General features: G+C 40.5%; 1 protein-coding gene across 2 annotated transcripts; it reads right to left on the bottom strand.

The window, feature by feature from the left end:
* Window positions 1-210: 210 nt before the first annotated feature.
* On the bottom strand, window positions 211-23,435 carry MFN1 (mitofusin 1). 2 transcript variants are annotated; one of them, XM_068692657.1, is made up of 18 exons: window positions 23,280-23,435; window positions 22,811-22,932; window positions 21,999-22,134; window positions 19,029-19,191; window positions 18,254-18,378; window positions 16,507-16,615; window positions 13,662-13,769; window positions 13,118-13,271; window positions 12,947-13,014; window positions 8,940-9,061; window positions 8,122-8,248; window positions 7,726-7,830; window positions 6,659-6,761; window positions 5,419-5,648; window positions 4,760-4,915; window positions 4,068-4,264; window positions 2,581-2,715; window positions 211-1,775 (listed from the first exon to the last, which is right to left on the bottom strand). In XM_068692657.1, exons 2-18 carry the CDS (start codon window positions 22,923-22,925, stop codon window positions 1,706-1,708), a joined length of 2,223 nt encoding a protein of 740 aa, XP_068548758.1. In that variant the 5' UTR covers window positions 22,926-22,932; window positions 23,280-23,435; the 3' UTR covers window positions 211-1,705. The 2 variants fall into 2 exon arrangements, with proteins under 2 accessions (XP_068548758.1, XP_068548759.1); XM_068692658.1 differs by lacking the exon at window positions 23,280-23,435 and adding an exon at window positions 23,081-23,247.
* Between the last annotated feature and the right edge of the window lie 737 nt (window positions 23,436-24,172).

Below are 24,172 nucleotides of genomic sequence, written 5' to 3'. Positions count from 1 at the left end.
ATTTTGTCAAGTCTGTAGCGCTAATTACTTTCTCCAAACCCCAAATACAGTGCACAGCTTGCTAGTCTGCTGGAGGAAACAAACAAAAAAACACACACACATAAAACTCAACCTCAAAAGTTACAGGTTTTGTCCTAGAGTGTACACATGGGAACAGTGGCATGAATTTTCATATTTGAGACAGCTGTCAAATAATTTTACTAAAGCAAAGGGGAGACAATATTTTTTTAATAAATAATTATAGAACACATGCATTTAAAGTTTTATCTTCATACAATATCCGTTAAAAAAATGCTCCAGAAAAGAGCATTAATACATATGTGTAACCTCATATACAAGAGGGCTGGGCTGTTAATCATTTTCATATTTCACAATTATTTCCCTCAGAGAACCTGAGACACTTCATGCATACTGCTAAAGACAGTTTCAAAACAGCCATGCTTCTGCTAGCACAGTCAAAAACACACACCACAATACATCATGGTGGAAACAGTGCTCTTAGTCTTCAAATTACTAATAACCTACCTCTCTAGCATTAGCTTTTAAAATGTATTTCCTTTTAGGATAGCCCTTTTTACTGGAAAATAACAAATCTCTACCTCTTAGTTTTGAATTGCTATTATTCATTTGCAAATATTTCATTTAGTCACATTAATACTTCCATAAAAATATATAAATATTCTGAAAAGGCTTTCTCTTTCAAAATAAGTTATTTTTAAAAAGTCTGGTTAGAAAAAATGAAGGTGTTAAGTGATTGCCAATGGCAGCAGCAATTTTAAGAGGCTTTGCACTGCTGGGGGTGAGCAATGGTAAAACCACTCAAACGTACCTGTCATAGGTCTCACCTCGAAGACCTCTGCCCTATGGCAGCGCCAAGGAGCTGTTCAGGACCCCACATGAGCAAAAACTGTCAAGTGCAGCCTCCATCTGCGCTGTGCCCAACACCCCCCTGGCTGCACTACCTCTGCATGGTGCTGCCACCACTGACCTGCAGCTCACCTGCACGCGGGTTCCAGTAGTGCTCTCAGAGGCAAGTGACCCTTCCACCCCTTCACTAACTTCATCAATGCCACCTTACCTACATGCAGTAGCCAGCAGGGCAACTGGAGGCCACTGCATTTCATTAGTGACTGCTGTACAGTTTAGCATCTTTCATTTCCATTCAAAGAGGAACCGCTTCACGACAAAATTTCACTCACTTTTAGAACAGTCAAGAGTCCTTTCCCCATGCTAGACTTTGTACTTCCCTTCAATAGAACACAAAAACAAAACAACCGTAAGTGAAAGAGCAGCATCCTTCCTCCCTGGCTATTCCTCGTCAACTGGTAACAGGAGACGGTGATAACAGTGTTAAGTCTTCTCTCCCTGCATAAACTCCTCCTGGATGCCAGGAAGTGAGTGCCACTGCTAAATATTAATGAAAACCAAAAGGGATATGAGTTTTTATTGTCAAGTGCCCAAAGAAATTTAGTGTTTAAGGATAATTTTTAACCCAAAATCAGCAAAAACAAACGTAACACTCTAAGTCCCACAGCTCTTGAAGTTTGGTTCACCATCAGAGTTCAAAACCAGTTTTATAATAATTAAGTGTAATCAAAGTAACATTAAAAATATAATCATTTCATGCAACTCCACAGAGAAGTGTCATCTGTAAAATTTCTACTTTGTCCTACAAAGGATCACCGGGAAAGTTACCAATGATATTTTATTTACTCTTTTGAAGAAAGTGTTTTGTAAAGCGATCTAGTTCATTCTCAAGGTGAATGGCTTTGTTTCTGTAAAACAAACAAAAGCAGTGAATTTACTTCAGTGCAGCACCACCACAAGACACATCAAGTGTTTGATTTCTATTTCGCAAACCCACAGTGCTGAGAAAACCTGGTCAGAGCCCTGAATGTTGCAAGTGCAGCACCAGGCCAGGCAGCGGAAGGCCAGCAGCTGTCTGCCAGGGGGTTGCTTCTTCCCCCAGGTCTCCTCAGGACCACCCTGGTACCGGGACCTTTCCCACCCTCAGCATTTAACTTAGGAGAGGTTCTGCAGCGTTAGGCAGGCGCTCAGCACTGCTCCTCACACCACCCCCTCAGGCTGTTCTTGCAGTGCAGGACATTGATCTGATCGAGCTCGTCAGTGCCCGAGCTCCAAGGGGCAGCCCGCAGCAGGGGCAGGTTACAGCAGGGAGAAAACATGAGACTAAGAGAGAGGCTGCTCCTGAGACCCTGAACCACTCACTGCTGGAAATTCTGCTCTGTAAACACCTGCTGCTGGTAATAAAAGAAAAACGGTACTGAACGGAATGGCTCGGTGCAGTGTGGCTGCTCCTATGGGAAGGGTTCCTGGGGAAGGTGCCACAGCGCTCTACCCGTGGAAGACACATTCCTGCTGTCTCCCATAGAACACGGTAAGGTAAAGATTGACTAAGAGAGGATTTTGGGAGCTTTGCTCAGCCACCTGGCTACAGGGAACATAACCCTTCTGCCCGTGTGATGACCTCATTTTCAGCCTGAAGTAACAGCAAGCACCAACCTCACAGCGACCAGCAGGGTTAGGAATTGGCTCCTGGCCGGTCACACCCGGACTTACCGTAGTTGCTTGGAGCTGCTCTGGATGTTCTCCAGCTGATCTATTTCTTTGGAAAGCCGATCGATTTCTTTTTCCAGGTTTTTCTGGGTAATATCCACCTGCTGACACAGCCGGGCAAAAGTAGTTGCCATTTCCCTAAAGGAAAAATAAGTTTGTAGTCAGAGTTTACAGATGCCTGCCACAAAAATAATACACAATAAATGGCAGCACTGCAGCGTGTTAAACACGGCAATCAAAGTCTCCAGCTGCCAGGAAGATTACAGAACAGCAGAAATCAGGAGAATTAGGTACTTTTCACATTTAAAAAGTAACCTTGAACATAGAAATGTTCAGTCTATGCCAACATCATGTCTGGCAATTTTTCACTGTGTACCTACAGGTATTGAGTCTGAGACTGGGACTGCCAGGAACACGTGCCTGAGCAGCCAAGTGCTCTCTCATGCCACAGCCCGTGCCACGCCGAGTGCTCTGCTCACGAGGGGCACATGAGCACTTTGCAGGGTGAGGTGAGTAGGAGAAGTGCCCCAGACGTGCAGAGACATCCTGTCCTACTCGCCTCTTCGGTCCTGTGTTCCCAAGCTAGGTCCCAAGACTCCTTCTCAAACAAAAGGAACAAACAAAACAACAACAGAACACTGACACCACCGCAGGACAGCAAGCAGGCTCTCCCACAGAGCAGACAAATCTTCTGATCTCTACTTCACCTCACTGAAGCTTTGGTTTGAGTCCAGCTCGTCCATGTCCTCACAGAGACACAATGCTGCTGGACACGGGGATGATTCTCTTTCCTCATCTGAAGCTGAGCTTTGTGCTAGTAAAGCATTGCCTGGGCTACACAGGAGAGGTGTTCTGCACCCTGCTGGTTAGAGGTCTCATTTAGCCAGCCTACTCTGCTGAAGTAACAACCGAATCAAAACAAACTCAACAGGTCAGGCTGCAGGAGCCAGTCACCCAACATTACTCTGCAGAGACAGGTGGAAAAACATTTGGCAAAGACACAAAAAACTTTGAACAGCTCAGGTCTCTTCAGTTCCTTTTCTGCGGAGCAGAAGAACTGTGACCAGCTGCTTAAAACCTGGCCATACCAACACTTGAGGCAGAAAACAGAACAAATGCTCACAATTAAACCACCTCCGGGCTCACAGTCTGAAGTGATTCAATGCTCATCTCAAAGCAGACAAATTCAGCCTCTGCTGGAACCGAGCTAAGTCCCATGTCTTTGCAGTGAAGTGCTGCACAGAGTTTAAGACTGATTCTCACATGCAAACATACACACGAAGAGGCATGCACTACCCTTTCCAGGCATTAACTTCACACTCTAGAAACCCCCTCCTAACAACATTGTGTGTGTCCCTCACGATAAATGCCAAGGGACCCTAAAGCTGCATGGGCATTCTGCTGCCTCCCCACACCACGCACAGCCGGTGCCCACCCCAGGCCAACCCAACGTTTCCCTGGGTGCCTGGCAGCGCCGCTCTCATACTCACTGTTGCACCTGATGGCTGCAGTTGGCACTCGTAAGACTGACGATCATCTGCAGCTTTTCCGTAGCGTAGTTCACAAACTGCTGCTTGAAGGCTCTCTCTTTCGCTTTAGTGGTCCAAGTTAGCCTCTCATAGAGATACAACAACCCATACATACTCAGGGAAAGAGAGATGAGCTTCCAGCCTACTGTTCTCCAGATCTGGAAAAGAAGACTCATTAATGTAAGAGTTGCCCTATAGAGTGCAATCAGTATCAGGACTATAAAGAAATCGAATTCCACCCATTTTTATGTCATCTGCATGGCCCTTTCACCAGGTTAGTTTGGGAAATGTATTGCTGTAGAGCAATACAGATATACCCAGATAAGCTGATACCCTGTTGACACGGGGCCTCACAGAAGCCTCACTGCTTTCTAATAAAGGAGGATGGAGAAAGTAAAGCTCCCACCAATTCCAAACTATGTAAGGCACCAACACAGAGAGATAGAATACAGCATGTGTCCAACTATGCTCAGAGTAATTACAGCAATTTTCTCACTACAAAGTGATTCCTCATACCCAGTGCACTCATCTAGCCTAGCTGTCAATAAGCCATTCCATGCTCCATGCTGCACACTACAAAACTCCACACAGCAGAGAATGGCCTTATCTTTGCCATCACTCCCAGGACAGTGAATGGTACTAAGACTACTTGCCACTCCGCCAACAACGATGATGCTCATAGAGGTCCGTGATGTCAGCGAAGCTAAACTCATTACCAAGGGAACCATAAAATCATCCTGTGGTGTGTTCTCTGGAGTTAGGGCAGGAAGGCTGGCAGCAGACGGGGTGGTAGCTAAAGGACGAGGGATCTAGAAGAGTGGAATACAGAAGCCTGAATAAAAAGCATCATGGGACTACACAGCAGATTGTTTTTATCTTGTTTTCATATATTCAGGATTTGATTCATTTAAAGGGAACTTTTCAGCACAGAAGTCTGCTCCTGATAAGCAGAAGAGATTCTGAGAGTTCCTTGCCAAATGGGGACCAGGTTGGAATACTATTTTTGTCCTGGACTCTGGCTCTGCTGTTAGAATGCCCAAGTTACAAATAAAAAGGCTAACCAGAGGGTTCAATCCAAAGCAAAACAGAACTCGGTTAACATCTGCAGGAAGTTTAGGAAAGGTTTTTTGTTCCCTTTTAACCCTGAATATAATCAAATAAAAACAACCCTCACCAAAAGTATTTCACACAACAGGGCTAAGGGAAAGTAGCAGCAAGCAGGTAAACAGCAGAAGTTAATAAAGTTATAAAAAATAAAAATCAATATAACCTCAATAAAGGCACTTGTCAGCGTAGTCTTTGAAACACTCACTGGTAAGTTTGGATCTGCCAGTCCCAGTAGTACTCTCTGAGCATGTTTAGGACCCAAGAAACGGTTTACAAGTGAAGTCCATCCCAAGGAGAAGTGGAACATGATATCCTCTTGGAAATCCGCACAAAGACTATGACAGTTTAGGTCATAGCTAAGGTCAAACCTCCTGCATGGAATTAGCAAGTGGAGCTGATTCTGAGCACCAGAAGGCAACAACGGTTTCAGATTTTCTAAAAATAAAAGAGAATAGTAAAGATGAGTTAACATTGAAAGCTTCAGCATATTCAGAAGTTAAATGCTTTTACTGCTGACTAACTTTGTGAAGTACCAAGAATCTAAACTGACTTTTAAAACAAAACAAAACAAAACAATAAGGATAAAATAATCAGTGGACATTTTAGCAGTCTTGATCCTAACAGAGCAGGCAGTTTATTGCTCTGATAAAACAGACGCATAAAATCAACGTGTAGAGGAAGCACCTCAGGAAAAAAAAATAGACAAATTAACTAAAAAACCTCTAACTCTGGTCAAAAGGTAAGGATGGACTAAGCCTGTTGGTGGCACCATACAGAAAAGTCATTGCTATGGAGTAAGATGGCTTTGTGTTAATTGTTATTGAGTAAGAAGGCATCACGTAATTAAATGATCTTGCTCTGAATCTTTTATTACCGGAAACAGATCAGAGCAGAACTGGATACGCAATAAAGTTATTACCAAAACAAACTCAACACCTCAGAAACACAGAGTGCCAAATATAGGACTGTACCACAAAGGTTTTGTGAAACTACCCTTGTTTTGTACTCAGAATCTGGAGGGACCCGGAGAGAAGACTGTGTTGTAAAAACATTATCTGTTAATTAGAGTATTTCATAAATCTGTTGTGGAAGCCACAAGTATAAATGGGTTTACATGAGGATTAGACAAGTTCCCAGAGGACAGGTTTATTATTACGTGCTTAAACCCTTCATTCAGATGAAGTATTCCGGTTCAGAAGTCCCTCAGCTGGGTACAGATCACTCTATTTACCCTGGCTCATTATTTTTCTCCCCAAGCAGCTGTGCTTGTTAATACCAGAGACAAGGTACTGAGCTAAATACACAGTCTTCATCTAGGATGGCTTTTCCTTTACCATTTTTTACTGTTAACGTTAAATCATGATCATAAAGATTTTTTTAAAGCATATTTTCTTAAATTGTCTTCCTCTAAACAAGAAGTCAACGTTTTGTCTTCCTCATATTACCAATCATCTCCTGCTGTGACTGATGCATTGACTGGTTGACTTCACTGGAGCAACGATCAGCCAGGTTCTTTCCCAAACCATCTTCTATATGCTTGTTGAGTTCCTGAAGTTTCAGAAAGAACATATGCTCATCAATTTCTGTTCAGCTCATCAATGGCATTATACAGTTCAGAAACATGTTAAACACTAATGCTATTATTTGCAGTGGCAAGAAAAGCAGGTTACCATGAAAATACCCTACTTTTAAATAGCACACTGTGACTGAAAATCTAATTAAAGTGACATGAAGACGATTTCTCTAGGCCTGTAATCATTAAAAGGCCTATGGAAAAGCCTGCTTTTTCAACAGATATGAAGAGCACACCACCACCACAGGTCAGAGCATTTCCTGTCATCGTTTGATAGGAGGCGATTTCACTGGTCTACACAGAGATAAGCCAATGCCACCAACAGCTACGAAGGTCTGCTCCGCGCATTTTGCAGAGCCAGGACAGGGCAGACCACCTTAGAAACAGCATTCCCATGGGATCAACAAGGTTGAAACAGGTGGGAGTTATGACATTCATTGGCAGCAAAAGCTGAGCAAAAGATTAAACTTACAGGTGGATGCTCTTTTAAAATACTAAGTTTGAGCAGGATATTTTAAATTACTATTTAATGAAAACTTGTGTTTTTTTTTCTTTTTACAAAGCTTTTTGAAAAAAAATATAAAACTTCAGGTATTTGCAAACTCCTTTTATTTTTTGTTCTATTTCATTTTAGGAGTGGTGAAAATTACTTATGTAAGGTCTTAATTTAACACAAGTGAAGACAAAATCAGTATTTCAGTGAATTAGTTTCAATAACAACTCTAGTAAAAAGACGGTTGAAGAAAATCTTTCTACAGACAAAGCAGAAAGTATTTTCAACTTGTGGCTTTAAAAAACAAATACGCATGTCACAAAGCAAAAATTCTGTAGTGCTTAAATGAAGCATCACATAAAATTATATGCAAATTATGAAAATACAGAAGTAAAAATTATAAGACAGACAAAGAGCCTGGCTTCAAGCCGTGCAAGAGAACTTACTGTCTTATAGAGCTTCAACACTTGAGGAGAAGGGTGAAAATCTGAATAAAATTCATCAACTAAAACTGAAAGTCTGCAGATCTCATCGGTCATGGCAGAGGAGACCTGAAAGACAAAACAATAGTGTTTCTCCTACCTTTTGCAGGCAGAGTGAAAAAAAACAACCCAATTACCTGACATTCAGGAAGGACTGTCATTTTCCTTCTCTTTCTTTTGAAAAGGCATGTGCTACAGATCTGATTAGCGTTAGTAGAAGACTGGATATAATTCACTCCCTCTTACGGAAACAAACTCACCTGATCAAACAGGTTTCCTACCAAGTAAGCTAGAATTTAAAGAAGGGAAATAAATCGCTTCCTTACTTGACTAGAAAACTGTCCTCTTTGCCTTACTTACTTTATTTTCTACTTCCTCAGTTACACGCTTGATTTTTTCCTTAGTATCTTCTGTCAAAATGTTCAGCTGATTTCGAACAAAGTCCAACCGATCCTTCTGATCTTCTCGCTCTTCCATTGAGTGGACTCTTAACAGAGCAGAAAGGAAATCACCGTCACCAGCAGGTATTCTCCCCAAAATGAAACAAGCATGTACCATCAGGCATGAACCATCTAGTTTATGGTTTACTGACAGCCAAAGAGAATCCAAAGTGACAGTGGCTGAGCAAAGCAAAGACACTATTTCAGAATGACTGAAATTTAGGCATTAAGTTTACAGGCGCATTTAAAGGCTACATTGATTGAATGTGATGCCAATGGCTGGGTTTTGATACATCTTAAAAAGCAGCATTTGGAGTTGGAATACTTTTGTACACCTTCTGTGTATACCTTTGTACATAATTACAACTAAATATAGAGGGAGGAGAAAAAAGGGCCTTTAATAATTAGCCTTCCCTATGCAGGCCCAAACACCACTGCTGAGATGTTGGATACAACTAGAAAAAACTTGCAATTTCAAATAATTTTGAAAAAAGATCAGAAAACCCCCAGACTGCAAATCATTAACAAGGAATAACAAAGTAAACCAAGAGCCCTATACAGAAGTCCCAGACACAGGTGAACAGGAGTGTGACTGACAGGCCAGAGAAGTTCTTTATTTCTTACCAACAGAGAAGTGATTTTTACAGTCCATAATGGCCCAAGGAAACCACCAGCATAGACATGGCTCCTCAGAGGATCTGGAGAAACCACAACCAACCAGCCCTCCAGCCCACCTACCTTTTCTCTGCTGCTGCTACGTTTATGGCGTCCATAATGTTTTTCACAGTATCTATTATCTGTTTAGCTCTGATAGTGTGCTGTTCAAACTTGGTTTTCACGGCTGACTGCGAGATACACTCCTGCGAGGGGCCCAAGCCACAACACATTACTGCAATTCCATACCAACACTTTCTGGAATTTCTCTGTCAGAAAGCACTTGCTGCTACTACCATGAACTTAAACCCATGGGAAATAAAAAGAGAGAAAGTGTATAGAAATCAAAAGAGAACAGAACTGAAATCTCAAATTAATCTACAGCAGCAAATCTGTACCTCCATGTTCATTCACAGTAATGTGCATAGGTTTTTTGTTTAAAATAAATAAATAATGGAAACAGAAAAAGCAAACTCAGATGTCTACGTAAGATAAAGCTAGCTCTTCTGAAAATTTTCCAAGCTATCCCTTTAGAGTTATGAATCTCTAACATGAATGCAGGCAATATCACCTAGCTTGTGGTTTGTTTGTTTTTTTTTTCAATAAATACTCTTAGCTTCCAGCTTCGCTTCAGTGTCAACACAAATTTTACATACTCATGTCACACTGACTCTCCAGGCAAAAATACACAATTAGGAATAGGAAACAAAGATTATCTCACAAGACAGAAAAGTTGCTAAGTAGTCCTTAAAATATTAGCTCCTTTGGAGATTACTGACGTGTTAAGCACATCAGCAGAGAATGCTCTGAAGTGAGAGCTTCTGATGAATCTGCAACCTCCAGTATTGTGCAGGAACAGTTAAAGAACACCGACTGAAAAGATATGCAAATGTTCAACCTGGGCAGAAGCAAATCAATTGTTGCAAACTGTAAATTAAGACTTAGATTTTTTAAAGCAACTGCACATCATGAGTTATGTAGCCAATAAATGGTGTTGGAGCTCAAGCTGCCCTAGGGCACAAAAGAGCAGCATCTTCTGTATTAGGGGAAGGAAAGCAAGCACCTAGTTTCTTTGCATCAGATCTGTTTTTTTCTTGGTGGTGGTGATGTTTTTGTTTGTTAATTGCTCTTTATCTGTGGATGCACCTTTCGGAGCATTTAAGCTACTTTGTAAAGATTTGCCTATGACCTTAGCATATGCTGTAAAAACAAATTTCAGCTAACTACAAATAATAGATCAAAGCAAAATAAACAAAATGGGTGAAATATATTCCCTGTTCCTCGATGAAGCAGATCTAGAAATCAGCAATGAAAGGCCAGAGTTTCAGAAATATCAGCACATTGTTAGAGCTAGACTAGACACAGAGGAAAGTCTTCCCAACATTGGTTTGTGGTAGATAAAAGGATGACAGTCACTCACAACACAACCAGAAAATCCAAGTTAGAGCACTAGGAAAAACACAGAGGTTAATTATACAACTGGGAAAGGTAAGAGGAGGACAGTAACATTTTTGCTGATAGTCTGTAAATAAACATTTACTGAAACAAAGATAGAAGCTGTGTTTCAATAGTGTAATCAAAACCAGCTACCTTCCAGCCAACTTCCAGTACAGCAAGAGAGACTTTTAGTGCACAGCCTGCTATAATCCCATACGGTGTTAGGGAAGGATTCAGCAGTAGCACACTAATTCAGGCTGTGTTACTGACTCTGAGTAACAGCTGGAATTATTCTGCCCTGCCTCCCTCTTTCCCAACCCATTTCTGTTAGCAGGTTTGTGAAGCAACTTGACAACCACCACAACCTGAGGCACACTGGCTTTTGCTTTTATGTAGAATATCCCCTATAGACTACTACATACAGTGAACAATACAAGATGTTTTTTTGGTCATTTTGGTAAGGTATTTCTACGTATCTCATTGTAAAATTTCAGAAAAAAAATATACACAAACTACTTTCCATTATTCCACAGCATAAATGGTTGAAATTTTCCTATTATCATTGCAAGCTAGCACTGAAAGGTTGCTTCTAGACTTTCTAAAATTCTAGCAATACTAAGCTCCTACCCGTCTCGGGATGGACAGGTTTTCCCACTGGGGAACTGGTACTAAAATCCCAAATCTGGGAGTACTGGAGAAGTAACAGTTCCCCCTCTCAGCACACGTGGAAAAGAGGAAGAAGCTGGCCAGTTTTTAATGCAGTGAAGACAAAAATCACGGTGAGAAAACCCAGCAGGAGCAAACCCAGCAGATACAGTCAGTGGGAACAAGCAGACAGGTGCATAAATGAGGTGAGGAGACAGCTTAGAGGTATGACCTGGATGGAAGAGAGCAAGAGACGTGGGAAGTCTGAGCATGGCACCCGAACAGGGGTAAGGAGCAAAGGGCAAGGAAGACAGACTGAGGCAGGGAAGGTTAATTGTTGACAAGAACAGACAGAAGCATCCCTGCTCTCGCCCCTTCCCTTTCACAGACTGGAGTGTAATCCACGATTCTTGGGACCTGCAGCTGTCAGGAAATATAAGTAAATCCAAAATGCTTTAGCGAGAAGTGCTTAGGCTGTACTCACAGATAAACACCATCAAAATTTTGTCTAGCAATGCATAAAGCATGGTAGCAAGTAGAATTTTGTTCCCAGACTGAACACAGAAAATTCTACCTGACGTACAACATTTTTGTTAATACACGACCTAGTGCTGGTAAACATCAGCACATTTTTGTTATCAGTGACTTTATCAGCTCAAGTGCCAGTAATTTGAGAGTTAGATCTGAAGATTTCAGAGTTGGTAAACCACTTAAGTATCAGCCTTGCTTACAAATGAAATGCCATTGTAACGTAGGAAACTGCCCATGTAACTGTAAGAGACTGTAGAAAAAAGTGCAAAAATACATGGCAGTAATTGAGTTATAAGCTTAATTTCCACTTTTTTCCTACTGATTTGAAGTTTCCTACTATAATTCTAGGGACTAAAACTGCAAACAAAAATGCAAGTTTGGCTACAATGAGTAGTTGCACTACAAAAACAAGAAATTTTATGTCACATGGACTCGTGCCCTGCCTGTATTCTAAACTTATCATTTCAACAACTCAGTCATCTACTACGAGAGCATGGATAAGGACTGAATGTAAACTTCAGTCTGACATTTTCTTCCTTTTTGCAAGTTTTACTAAGGTCAAATGTGCTTGCTTGTAACGAAAGAAAAAAATATTTTTTAAAGGTAATTTGATTTTTAAATATACAGAACAAGAAATTACTGATTGAGGCATGCAAGAGCAGTCTCTAGCATTTGCTGGATAGAAACTGCAGTCATACTTTTCAAGCTTGTGTTGCATGAGATGTGCCAACACACACCCCCAGAACAATCGAGGCACATCCAAGATGCCACCTTAAGATAACCAAGAACGGCTTCAGAGTTACCACATTCCGCAAAACGAATTAAATCTATCACACAGAAATCAACATCATCTGGCGAGACCTACTTTGGAAGCAAGTGTAAACTCCAGCTATGAATGCGGCTAAACTGAGGGTGAAGGATGGATTCTGTACAGCAACGAGGATGCACAAACAGTGTTAGTGTTCAGAGTATCAGAACTAAGAGGTAGATAATGATGATAATTTTAAAACTCTGGCTTTAAAAATGTAAGTAAATATTTAGTTTTACATCAGTGAAACACAATACGTTACACTGTTCGAGTCCTGAATTACAGTAATTAATTACACAGCAACAAATTCAGAATAGAATAAGGCTTACTGAGCAGCAAAAACTTCTGTCAGCTACCGGCCATAAGCCATTAAGAGCACAGTCTCTTCTTGTATCTTTTAGACTACATTGGTATTGAGATTTCTAAACAGGAGCTTAAAGGCCAGTTTTGATCCCTTCTCTCACTAAATAATACTTCTTTTTAACCTGCTATTTGAAGTGAAAACACATGAACAGAGATGAAAGATAAAGCGAAGCTGTCACACAGTTTCAATACCTGACACTCCAACACTTGTTCACACCGGTAACGTTCAGTAAAATTAAGCTAAGCATAAACAGAAGTTACCTTTGCATCAATAAAAGAGGTAGTCTAAAGTGCCCATCATAAATACCTCAAATATCTGCTCAAAATTTTGAAATTCCTGGAATCTGGTTTGAAATCCTTCAGCAAGCGCTCCACCTGTGAAACAAAACAATACAGCATAACAATGACTGTATCTTAAATATTTATCGGGTTTTATGATTTTTTTTGTATTTGAGGAAAAGCAAGAGTTCCTACATACCACCCTCTGGCATCCCTTGGGCCTTCTGTCTCCTGGCACTGAGAACTTCTTTTGCTGAAACAAAAAAGATGCGATTCCTTGCTTCTACAGGATCAATAACTTTGAGCTCATCAACTAGAAAAGTCAGGCAGCGCTCCATGTGCTGCCTGCGCACCTGAGGAAAAGGTAAAAAGCTCATGAGAAAAAGGCAAAAATTGAGCCACTGTCAAATCAATACCGCAGAGCTGCACCACCATTACAAAACTAAACGGCAATACAAAGAAGATTTTTTTTTTTTTAAACAAAGCTTACTGTGGAAAACAAAGGTTCTAAGCAAGATTCCCATTGTGTTACCTGTGTGCACATGCTGCAGTTTGAATTGGACCAGCAAGTTATTTCCATTTACCGATCTAATAACTTATCCTGCTACTATAACACAAAGCTGGTGTTTTCATTTTAAGACCTGTATCACTGAAGCAATTTAGCATGCTTCATGCATGTGCAGGTCTTTTTTTTTTTTTAATATACAAAAATAATGCCAAATAAGAGCCATCAAGTCACTTACATCTTCCATATATTCTGGTTCTGATGCAGAGGCATCCCATCTATTATTCAGGATGAAGATGTTTGGTTTAGAAAGCCGTTCGTTCACTTTATGGAAAAAATGCTTTTCCTAAGAATTAAAACACAAACAGAAAACTTCCCAAACATCCAAAACAGCCATGCATTTTTCTGTAACAGATTCTGAATATAAACAAGATTTTTTTTAGAAATTCATATTAAAAATAACTTATTAGCATTAAAACCCACAGATAATCAGCACAAAAAGGCTTATGTTAGTTCAAAAGTCATTAAGTATCCTAGAACTGAAGCCAATGCTAAGAACTGGCATCAATTAGCTGCCGTTAATTTCTCTAAAAGTAGGTACGATTAATAAAATTTCTAAAACAAGTATTTTAGAAAACACTGGAACAAAAAAAAAATCTATTCTTCTATAAATCTGTCACATTATTTGCTCTTTTGTTTTTTTCCTTCTGCTTTCACTCTTACAAAACTTTATCTCCTTCAATTCTTATAGCTTTCTATTAAATTTGTTAGCAATTGTGTGATACACTCACAATATTTGTTGGGGAAGAGAAAGGGAAGGAGCACACAAAACATTACTCTATTTCCTTTTTTTTTTTTTTTTTTTTAAAGCAAGATGCCTGGCTAAAACTGATGTCTTCCTTTTCTGTATGTACTACCAACACGTTCTTCTTGAACCCACCAAATTTCATTTCTACACCCATAAACTATACTATATTCGTCATCTCTAATTATAATTTGGTTGAAGAAAATATTAGCTTGAACTACAGGTTAGTTACATTTCCTGTTTGAATTGCATCTTATGGCTTGAGCCACAGGGAAAAGCCATTTTTAAGATGGAACATTCAGCAAGAAAACAAGCACGTGCTTGAAAACATAGTTTAGGTCCCTTTCTTGTACCTACCACCCATCATTGCTATTTGCTGCAGACGTAATGGGTAAAAACCACGATGGAGTGAATCCCCAGTCAGCACAGCTCTAGCAGAAAAGATCTCTGCTGTTACAAGCTTTCTGAACCTGCAGCAGGTCACCATCAGATATTCTGGACACTGTGCTGGAGATACATTAAGTCTCCATCATTTGGGGAGTAAGTATGTGAAACAAGATTACTGACGCAGAAACGAGAACTTAGTTTAATGAGAATTTATGAGGGACTATCATAAAAATTGTGTTTATGCAGAGAACGTCTGGCTGTATAGCAGCTGCCAAATATTCTCAAACCAGTTACAGCAAAAGGTAAAAATAATGCCTAAGCAGGATGAGAACATAATTACCATATGTTTAACCTGAAGGATAAACTTGTGTAGGCAAAGAAAGAAATTAGCATTTGCCACAATGCAAAGCAAAATGCAAATGCTTTAGAGCAGTTATACAACTGTTAAAGGCAACTTTGCGTCTACTAAGCTGAAAAATGAAAATTTAGAAAAAGGAGAAAAAAATTTGTTTGCTTAAGTCAAGGCCCCACAACCACAACTAGAATCTACTTCCTTCCACTCCAATATGCACCCTGGATACCAGTCACCTCTAGATTCTAATGGTAACAAGGTGCTCAGTATTAAATGAGGGTTTAGAGGCATGACAGTTGTAAAAATAAATAAATAAATGAAGAGTTTTATGCCTCAAAGAAATTGCAAGACTATAGGCCAAAAAGTGCTCTTTGTGTGGCATAACAGAAAAGATACAGCCGCAGTTGTGCCAAACCCTGTCTTTGCCTTGAATATTGCCAAAATTCTCTTTTTCTCTTTTAAGTCAGATCTCTTTCATATTTAAGTCTTTGTGGATTCAGATCAGAAAACAGAATTGTCTTTAAACTCACCTTCTCGAATTTCTACTCAATGCAAGGAAACACTGTCTGCATATTCAGACCCTTATTGCATTAAAATTTGCCTCAATAATTAGAAAGCTCAAACACTAAATGTCAGAACTATCCTCAGAACAACGATGAGCATTTTATTTGTCTACAGGAAGCTTAATAAAAATCTCCAAGATTTCCCAGTAGTGTTGCACAACATCTTGGCAGGCACACTATTAACACAGAAACCAATAACACAGAAACCTTATATTGAAATTGTGTACATTCATAATACTTATAGAAGTTTAGTCAAAACTGGAGATCACTATAAAATTAAAGTAAATCTCTGGGCATGTTTTGAATATCAGAACAGCTTATTTGGCCACCTTATATGCTCTCTTTCTACAAGTCATATAATATTCAGGCTGCAAGGTGTACGGAGGTTCTCTCTCTCTCTTGAGACAGGGCTTTATAAAATAAAGGTGTTAAAACATCTTCAGCTATTTCATGCAACATGACTGCTTATGGCTAGCATCTTCATATGAAAAAGCACAAAGTCATACAAGGGCAACCTGTAGCACTTGTCCTCAACACAAGGTACATTAAGGGAATTTACCCTCTTCCGAGGCAAGAACGCAAGGAATAAGAAAAATTTCCTTAACCTACTTCATGTATATTCATGAACTTCTGTATGTGAAATCCTTTGTAACTGATGTATTTGATAATACAAATGTCTTTGGCTGAGAAATATGGACAAACTGGAAAACAAGAGAAGTGCTACAGGCATTTATCAAAAGGGAAACCGAAAGGACAAATTTCATGCTCAAGTCAGTGTAAGCAAAGCTGGTAAAAACCAGGTTCTCTTTTCCCTAAGGAGGGACACACGTTTCCTGCCTCACACCCCACATCCTATTCACACGATCCACCTGCAGCGCTTCATGGAGCTTCTGTAAAGGACTAATGGCAGCCTTTCAGTTGTGGAACTGCTGAATATTTAAACAAAACACTAATGTAAAACCATTGCACGCCATACCGTGTTCATGAGAGTCGATTCAGAATTGGCAACCAAGACAAACACATCAGCATCCAAGCAGAATTTGTCAATCCAACTGTCAAGCTCTGTAGTGACGTCTGTGCCAGGGCTGTTGAAAATTGAGACCACAAACTTGTATTTATTCAGCAAAGGAGCAATTCATTTTTAGAAACTGATGAAAATAGATTGGGATTGCCTAAGAACCTTATTGTAAGACATGAATTTTTATATCTGTAGTCTAATGCTTAACTCAAGCTTAAGGCAAAGAAATAAAAAGTTCATTACCATTTAGCATATCACTCATTAGACCATCTACTCATTACAAGATGCAGTTTAATGAATAAACGTGCAGATCATAATAGCTAAAAAAAGTAACAGGCAGTCTGTCAGAAATCTAGGCAGTCTCACAGAATGGTCTTCCTCCCCGTATCCCATGTTTAGGTTGTAATCAAAAAGGACAGTTGTTCATTAAAAAATTTTCCACTAATAAAAGCCTAATTAAATTAATAGATCTATGCACAGCTTGCATAACATAGTGACAATTAAAATGAAATTAGGACTATAATGCTGTCAGTTTTTCAGGACTAAGTGGAAGATGATCACGTCCTGTTGGCAACAGCTCAATTATTCCTGGTTCAAATTTGCTTTATTTAAAAGGTGATTTTCTTCTTACAAGTACCTGTTCTTAGATTTCAGACTGCTCGTCTTTTAAGATTTCACCTTTAGCAACCAAGACTGTGCAGATTAAATCACGTCTAGTATCATACCCAGGCAAGGATCACTTCTGGGCTTCCAGCACACCTCTGCTATGCAGATGTCCCCAGGGAAACAGCACAACTGCATAAGCTCAGAGGTCCATCAGTATGTCAAACAAAGCAGCACCAGCCTTTGCCAGCCAGGCTGGCGTTAGTACTGACACGAGATCTGAGTTTGTACCCCAGAAACATGGACAACTTCCAGTGATTTCAACGGTGCAAGATTAGAGATGCAACAAAAAGCACTGCTTACAAGTTCACTCAAGAATAAAATCTCTATTACATTCACATACTAGGTATAGACCACCTGGCAGTTTGAAATTATTATTATTATTATTATTATTATTATTATTATTATTATTATTATTATTATTATTATTATTATTATTATTATTATTACCAGTTCATAGCTCAAAGAGGCCTGGAATACTGACATTTGACACAGATAAACTAAATCTTTCAGGATTCTTTTATACACGAACAATGGGAAACACAATCCCAACACGTGGACACACAGAACCAACTACAGCAATTCTGTTTTGCAGGCACTCATTACTGTGGTATGCAGGTACTGCAACTCTTAAAAGAAGCTTTAAGATATGAAGTCCAGACCGCTCACACTTCATGTGATCAGTCTGAAGCACTTAAGGACCGGGAATGCGCAGAAGGTTTATAGTTGCTGCAACAACCCTATGCATGCTCCCATAGTGTTTGTTTTAAAAGTGGCAGCATACTCAGCCAAAAGCTAGTCCTTTATACAGCTGATCACAAGACACCTGTGTGTTCCAACTGCTGCAAGGCCAACATCACTGGAGCGATGACAGGCAGCACTATATACAGAAGAACAAACTCTGTACTACTGATATAAAAAAAAAGCCTCTCAATAGTCTTGCAGCCCAGTAGCCATACCACAAGCAAACAGTAAACCTCTTTTATAAATATTACAGTGGTTTATTTATTTGAGAAAGTCTTTATTAAAACAGAGAACATACCTGTCCACTAAAACCAAATCATCTCTCAGCAGGGCACACTTCGACTTGGGCCAAAAGACATGGACAAGACAGCCAGCTTTCAAATCTTTATCCATGTGAAGTGCATGAGCAAGCTGATTGACTGTCTATAAAGAGCATAAAGAAAGAAGACACACATGCAATACGCACCACAAACATGTCTATAAACAACCCGAATTTGGTTCTCAAGCAAACCTGTCATATATAGTAACAGAGTTCATACTTCAGGTGAATATTTGTTAATTTTAATTTATTTTTTAAACCTCTTCAGACTCACTGCCATCTAAAGAATGAGCTGTACTTTGAAAACCAAACAGGAGTTTCACTGCAGTCACAAAGTGGTATTCCTTACAGGGCTAGAATTTGCGATACCGAGAGTTGGCACAAATTTGCCTCAGAGGTTTAACACATCAACGTGAGCAATTAAATAAGGTAAGCGCTGTAAGGCCAAATGAGAGCAATGTTCCTAATCTTCAGCAAGTAACAGAACTTACTGTCAGTCTGTAAAAATAGATCTCTCAAAATAAGCTATGCCACAAGGAAACACATGCTAGTTATTTTCCTTGAAATATCCAGGAAAAATTTTGAAGTAGAATATTTTCATTTATTAGTTATTCCTTCCTGAATAAGAACTTAAAAATACGTAATGAGTTAGACTTGTAACTGTTGTTAACAGACAGGTCTTTGGAGAAATGGATACCATGAAAAGTACAGAAATAATTCAAAATCATTCACAGAAGTCATTCAAAAGCTCTACCTTGACACTCTTTTTTTCGTCGGATCCTTCTGTCATAAGATAAGCCTTATCTCCATCAGTCCCCTCCACACTGAGGAAGCAGTTAGTTGTATGGCCGATCCCACTGGGCAGCACCTTATCCCACAGCATGGCATTAATGACCGAACTCTTCCCACTGCTTGTTCTAGAGGGAAAGAAAATAGCAGTACTTTGAGCATAGTACAGCAGCATTAAACACACCTTTGTTTTGAACTGAACGTGCCCCCTTTAACCACGTTAGACCCAGATTTTGCTAGCTGTTTGGAGTGATTTGGCATCAAGCCAGTAGCACAGCTTGCCAGAAAATAGTAGAAAGTGCAGGAAAAGTTCATCTGAATAGCAATTCCAAAAATCTTTCTTGATACCAACACTGCCTACCCAAGCAAGAAAGCAAATTGCCATTTGCATAACTCACACCAGCTGAACAAGCCCAACCTGTACTGGGAAGCATGCCTGTATCTGCCATACCTGAATCTACATACGGCATTTCTAAAATCTGCACCAGAAGAAGCGAAGAAGCATTTAGCCTAAAATGATGCCTTTGACCAATTTAAAGCAACTGTTAAGTCACAGCACCCTGTCCCACATCAGGGGGACAGCACTGGCAGTCCTGCAAAAAAGGACTGACTAAAAATCTGCGGAGCATTTTGGGCAGGATCATGTTTTGATCAGGTAACTATTCCACATGCCTCTCACGGCAAAGCTAAGGGAATTCCAGGGATGCCAGAGGACATGAGGAAAAGGTTGCATGACAGGGGCAGAGAAGTACCACGCTCTAGGGTGACTCCTTAAAATGCCTGTGCCATTACCACCTCAGTAACCTCATCCACAGCCTTCAGGAAACGTTTGTTCTGTACCACTCAGGAACGAACCACTGCTTCTGATATAGCCCACCAAGCATTAGATGTGGTGCAAAAGGATCACTGCCTGGGAAGTCTCATCACAGCCAATAGGGACAGCTCAGATCATTTAACTGACAATAACCTCAGCCTAATGAAGACCTCCAAAGGAAGATGTGAAGCAATGTGCAAAAAATAAAAATGCAAATTTATTTCTCACTTATAACCCTTATAATGCAAATGCTGTTTTTAATCGTGAAACTGAGTCTTGTCCTTACTTCAGAAGGAAAGAAGCAAATTAACCAAAATCTTACTGACCAAATGGAACTGTTTGCCAACTCCTCAGCTCCGCAAGAACCTGAAGTTCTCTGCAGTGCCCTACTTTGCTCTAACCCCCTACCCCTCACCCACAGAGACTTGAGGCTTAACTCTTACACAACAGTACAAAGCAAGTGTGGACTGTAATTCATTTCTGGAGCTACTTCGGTGCTCCCTGTACAACAGCTTACAAATGTATTCAAAATGCCAGAGGGGGAGTTAAGGTTACATTCATTCTCTCTTTCCTGCACTGAACTTGCAAAAGCATCTTTTAACAAGCATCACAACTTGTAAACGCATTCAACTTTTAACTTTGTGAAATGTCAAGGCTGAGATAAAACCAATTTATTTATCCCAGATCCTTTTATTGTTTTTCTTTTAATAGCTGAACCATTTTTAGAAAAGCAAGGGTACAAACACTACTGTACACATTTTTTTCCAATGCTATTACAAAATTTTAAAAATTAGAACATGAAGAGTCATATTCCAGAAAATAGAAGTAACCACACGTTAAATTTAAGCACAGGGAAAAAAAAATAAAAATAAAAAATTTCCTGAAGCAAACTGGGCTAACAGACACCAGGCTAATCAGTCACATAAAAGCATTTGAAAGCACTGGAACCTTAATCTCTTGGAAGGATTTTGCTCTCTAACATACGATTTTGCATTCAGTAAGGCCGATTTTTGGCCTATTTCTACACTGTCCAAAATTTGCAAGAAGAGAATTGCACAATGTGTGGCACACAGACATTTATGAGAAGCGTTAAGACTCAGTGAAAACTTCAAACCTCTCCACTATGATGAGAGTGAAAAGCAAAACACAACACAACTAAAAGCAAAGAGAGATACATAAAGCTTCAGTGCTTTGGGTCCAAGAACCTGACAGCACTTCTATAAAAAAAAAAAAAAAGAGGCAAAAACTTTGTATGTAGCAACATATTCTGGGGTGCAACAGAAACTTTTCTCTTTAACTCCCTCTTTTTCTGCAACAAACAATAAAAATACAGCTGAAATGATCCCAAGGTGACCAAAAGTTTTTTTAAAAAAATTAATTGCTATATTTTTTTTTTTTTTTAGTTTTAGAACTGAAGTTAGATTACAAATCTGTAACTTTGGAAGTGTTACCTAAATATGCAAAAGACCTGATACTCCATTTGTAATACTACCAGCAAGGACTTTGAACTAGAACTTTTCCTAGTCAGTAATTCATGGCAGCAGAAATTCATATTATGTTCAGATTTATCTGTAAGCCATATAGCGCGCTGCTACTATTATTCCTAACGATGATCACACAGATCTGTTAAACCAATGACACAAGCAGCAAGGCAAGTCTCTCTAACAGACTGTTTTTCTTCAGTTGCTTATACATGGAAACATAAACAGCTCAAAGTTTAGATTTCAGTACTTAAAATAAACATAAACATAAAGTTGTTAACTATAGTCCAGTAAACAAACAAAGCCATCATGTAAAAAAAAAAAAAAAATGTGTAAAAGACAACCACCTCACGTCGTCTTAAGTCAAATAATAGCTCTATTAAAAAAAAAAAAAAAAAAATTTTTAAATAGTTTATCAATAAAACATGTAACAAGACGTACATAATTCAGTTACACAAATGGCACAAGACGGCATCAACGACAGCAGTTAGGTAAGGGTGAGCATGCTTTTATGTATTATGTTTCAAACAATAATCCTGTAATGAAGAACTTATTTGTAGGTTATATGCACTGGAATTAGAACATTAAGCTCTGAAAGAGAAGAGAGATCAAATTAAGTTCTGGTAATTTTGTTCATTACCTGCCAAAAAATGCCACTTTCATGTGCCTCCGTGAAAGCACCTCACCGATGACTGCCAGCTTCTTTTTATACGCCTGTATTTTTGCTAGTTCATCTTCTGTTGCTATATGTTCAAGCTCTGGATTCCTGTATGTTGCTGCACATAGAAAGAAGAAAAAAAAACAAAACAAAACAGATTACATGCTTATGGACACAAGATCTAGATTATCAGTACCTCACATGTGAAAGATCTGTCTAAGTTTTTATTATATAGTGGTAAAACAAAATGAACAAAACCCTTCTACAGAATCTGATATTGGACCCCATCATTTGACAGGTCCACACAGCACATGACAAATTGCTGCAGGTGAACCTACAGTCTAATCTCATCCTCTCACTGCAAAGCTCACTGGGGCCATGAGCAACCATATCTGTGTGGCAACACATGCACCTCCACATTGCTAAAACTTGAAGGTGTAACTGTGGGTTCTTTGCACTGTATTGTGTTGATCTACCTTCCTACTCAACACTGGGAGTGCCTGTTTGTCCTTTTTTCCTATATAAAAGAAACTGAAAGAAGGCTATAAATGCAGAGGTGGTTCAGCTTTGACCCTTGTGGAAGGCACCTACCACATAATACAGATTTTATAACATGTAACCATCCTAAGTGCTGCTGCTAGCACAAGATAAAAACATAAAATAAAAATGGGACGATTTCTGAAGGTGTACATTTACCTGAACAGCACATGGTGCTGTACGGTAATGCACACTGCACTACTGCAAAACAAATTCAAGGTAACAGACAGGTCCTCGTGTCGGGGATGGACACCAACCTTCCACGAAAGTCGCTCCCTCGGTGACGTAGTCCAGCAGCTGGTCGAAGATGGCAGTGATGGTCTTCTTCGCCAGCACGAAGTGCTTCAGCGGGGACACCGCGGCTTCTGCCATGGCGTGCCTGCGGGGAAAGTCACCTCAAAGTGACCAAGCACCCCGGAGCACCCGTGTCAGCGCGAAACCACGCGTGTTCTCCCCCGCTAATTACAATTTTTTAAAAAAAATTTAAGTAAGGACGCGACCGGAGGAGCGCACCGGGGGGCACCGACCTCTCCCTCACGCCGTCCCCGTGACGAGCCCGAGCCCTTCCCCCGGGCACCGCCACGACAAGGGCAGCCGCCGCGCGGAGCCGTGTCCCGGAGCCAGGGGTCACCCCGCGGCACGGCGCTACCCTCCCGGCCGCCCGCAGGCCGCAGCCTCCGCCCGCCTCAGGCCTAGGCCCAGCCCCGGGCCCGGCCCCGCCGTTACCTGGCAACGGCCGCGAGGCCCCGCTCCGCCGCCGCCGCCTCCCGCCCCGCCGCCACAGGGCCGCGCGCGAGCAGCGCTTCCGTTTCCGCCCGCTCCCGGATCCGCCGGTGGGGGCGTGGCGGCCATGTTTAGTGAGGGGCTGCGGCCGCCATCTTGGGGCAGGGCGGCGGGGGGGCGGCTGGGCGCGAAATGGAGACGGGGCAAACGGAGGGGGGTGGGGGGGGCCCTGCCGCGCTCCTCAGGGCTGACAGGATTTTTTTCTCCTTTTTTTCCCCCTCTCCATTTTATTCCATTTCCTTGTATTTCATTTAATTAATTTATTTATTTTTGTGGTCAGAACTCAGGTTTGGCTGCTTCTCCTTGCCAGCCTCAGTTTGGGATTTTTGTACCCAAAAAGTGCCCTGAGTTACAAGCCCCGTCCCCTGCCAAGCACGGCAGGAATCCAAGGCAAAGGAAAGGAGCCCTGACTGCGGGCCCTGCCTTCTGTCAGCACCCTGGTTTAATCACTCAGCTGCCGCCTAGAGTGACAAACAGGTGATTTGTTCCCCAAGGTCCAAGCACTGGAAATATATACACATGATACATCCCCATAAGAGAGCACAGGAAAATAGGAACAGCCACAAACACCAATGAAAATCAGTGACACTTAATAAGCAGTGTGGAGAATCAGAGTTACTCATCCGTTGTATTTCAGTTCCTGCAATAATTCGTAGGATCTTAGTTTTGAAGGTCCCAGAATCTTCTAGGTAAAGAACTTCCCCTGTTCAGTACCAAAAATGGTCCCAGAAGTTGAGATGCTCTTTCTACTTCTAACCCAAAGGCCCAAATGCAAAAAGCAAATAGAAATTACTTCCGTGCTGTGATTTTGGATAGCTTTTAGTTAGCTGCCACTC

This window comes from Anas acuta, chromosome 9, assembly GCF_963932015.1.
Source record: "Anas acuta chromosome 9, bAnaAcu1.1, whole genome shotgun sequence".
NCBI classification, from domain to species: Eukaryota; Metazoa; Chordata; class Aves; order Anseriformes; family Anatidae; genus Anas; species Anas acuta.
Note: the sequence above shows the minus strand (reverse complement) of the source record. Positions and strands in the feature narration are given on the sequence as shown.

Excerpts from the sequence above, each read along its gene's own strand:
- MFN1 (XM_068692657.1), bottom strand. The coding sequence starts at position 22,925 with ATGGCAGAAGCCGCGGTGTCCCCGCTGAAGCACTTCGTGCTGGCGAAG. Across the intron at positions 22,135-22,810 it reads GGGAGCGACTTTCGTGGAAG|CAACATACAGGAATCCAGAG; the intron begins GTTGGTGTCCAT and ends TTCTATGTGCAG. Across the intron at positions 7,831-8,121 it reads CTGAGGAAGTAGAAAATAAA|GTCTCCTCTGCCATGACCGA; the intron begins GTAAGTAAGGCA and ends TTTGTCTTTCAG.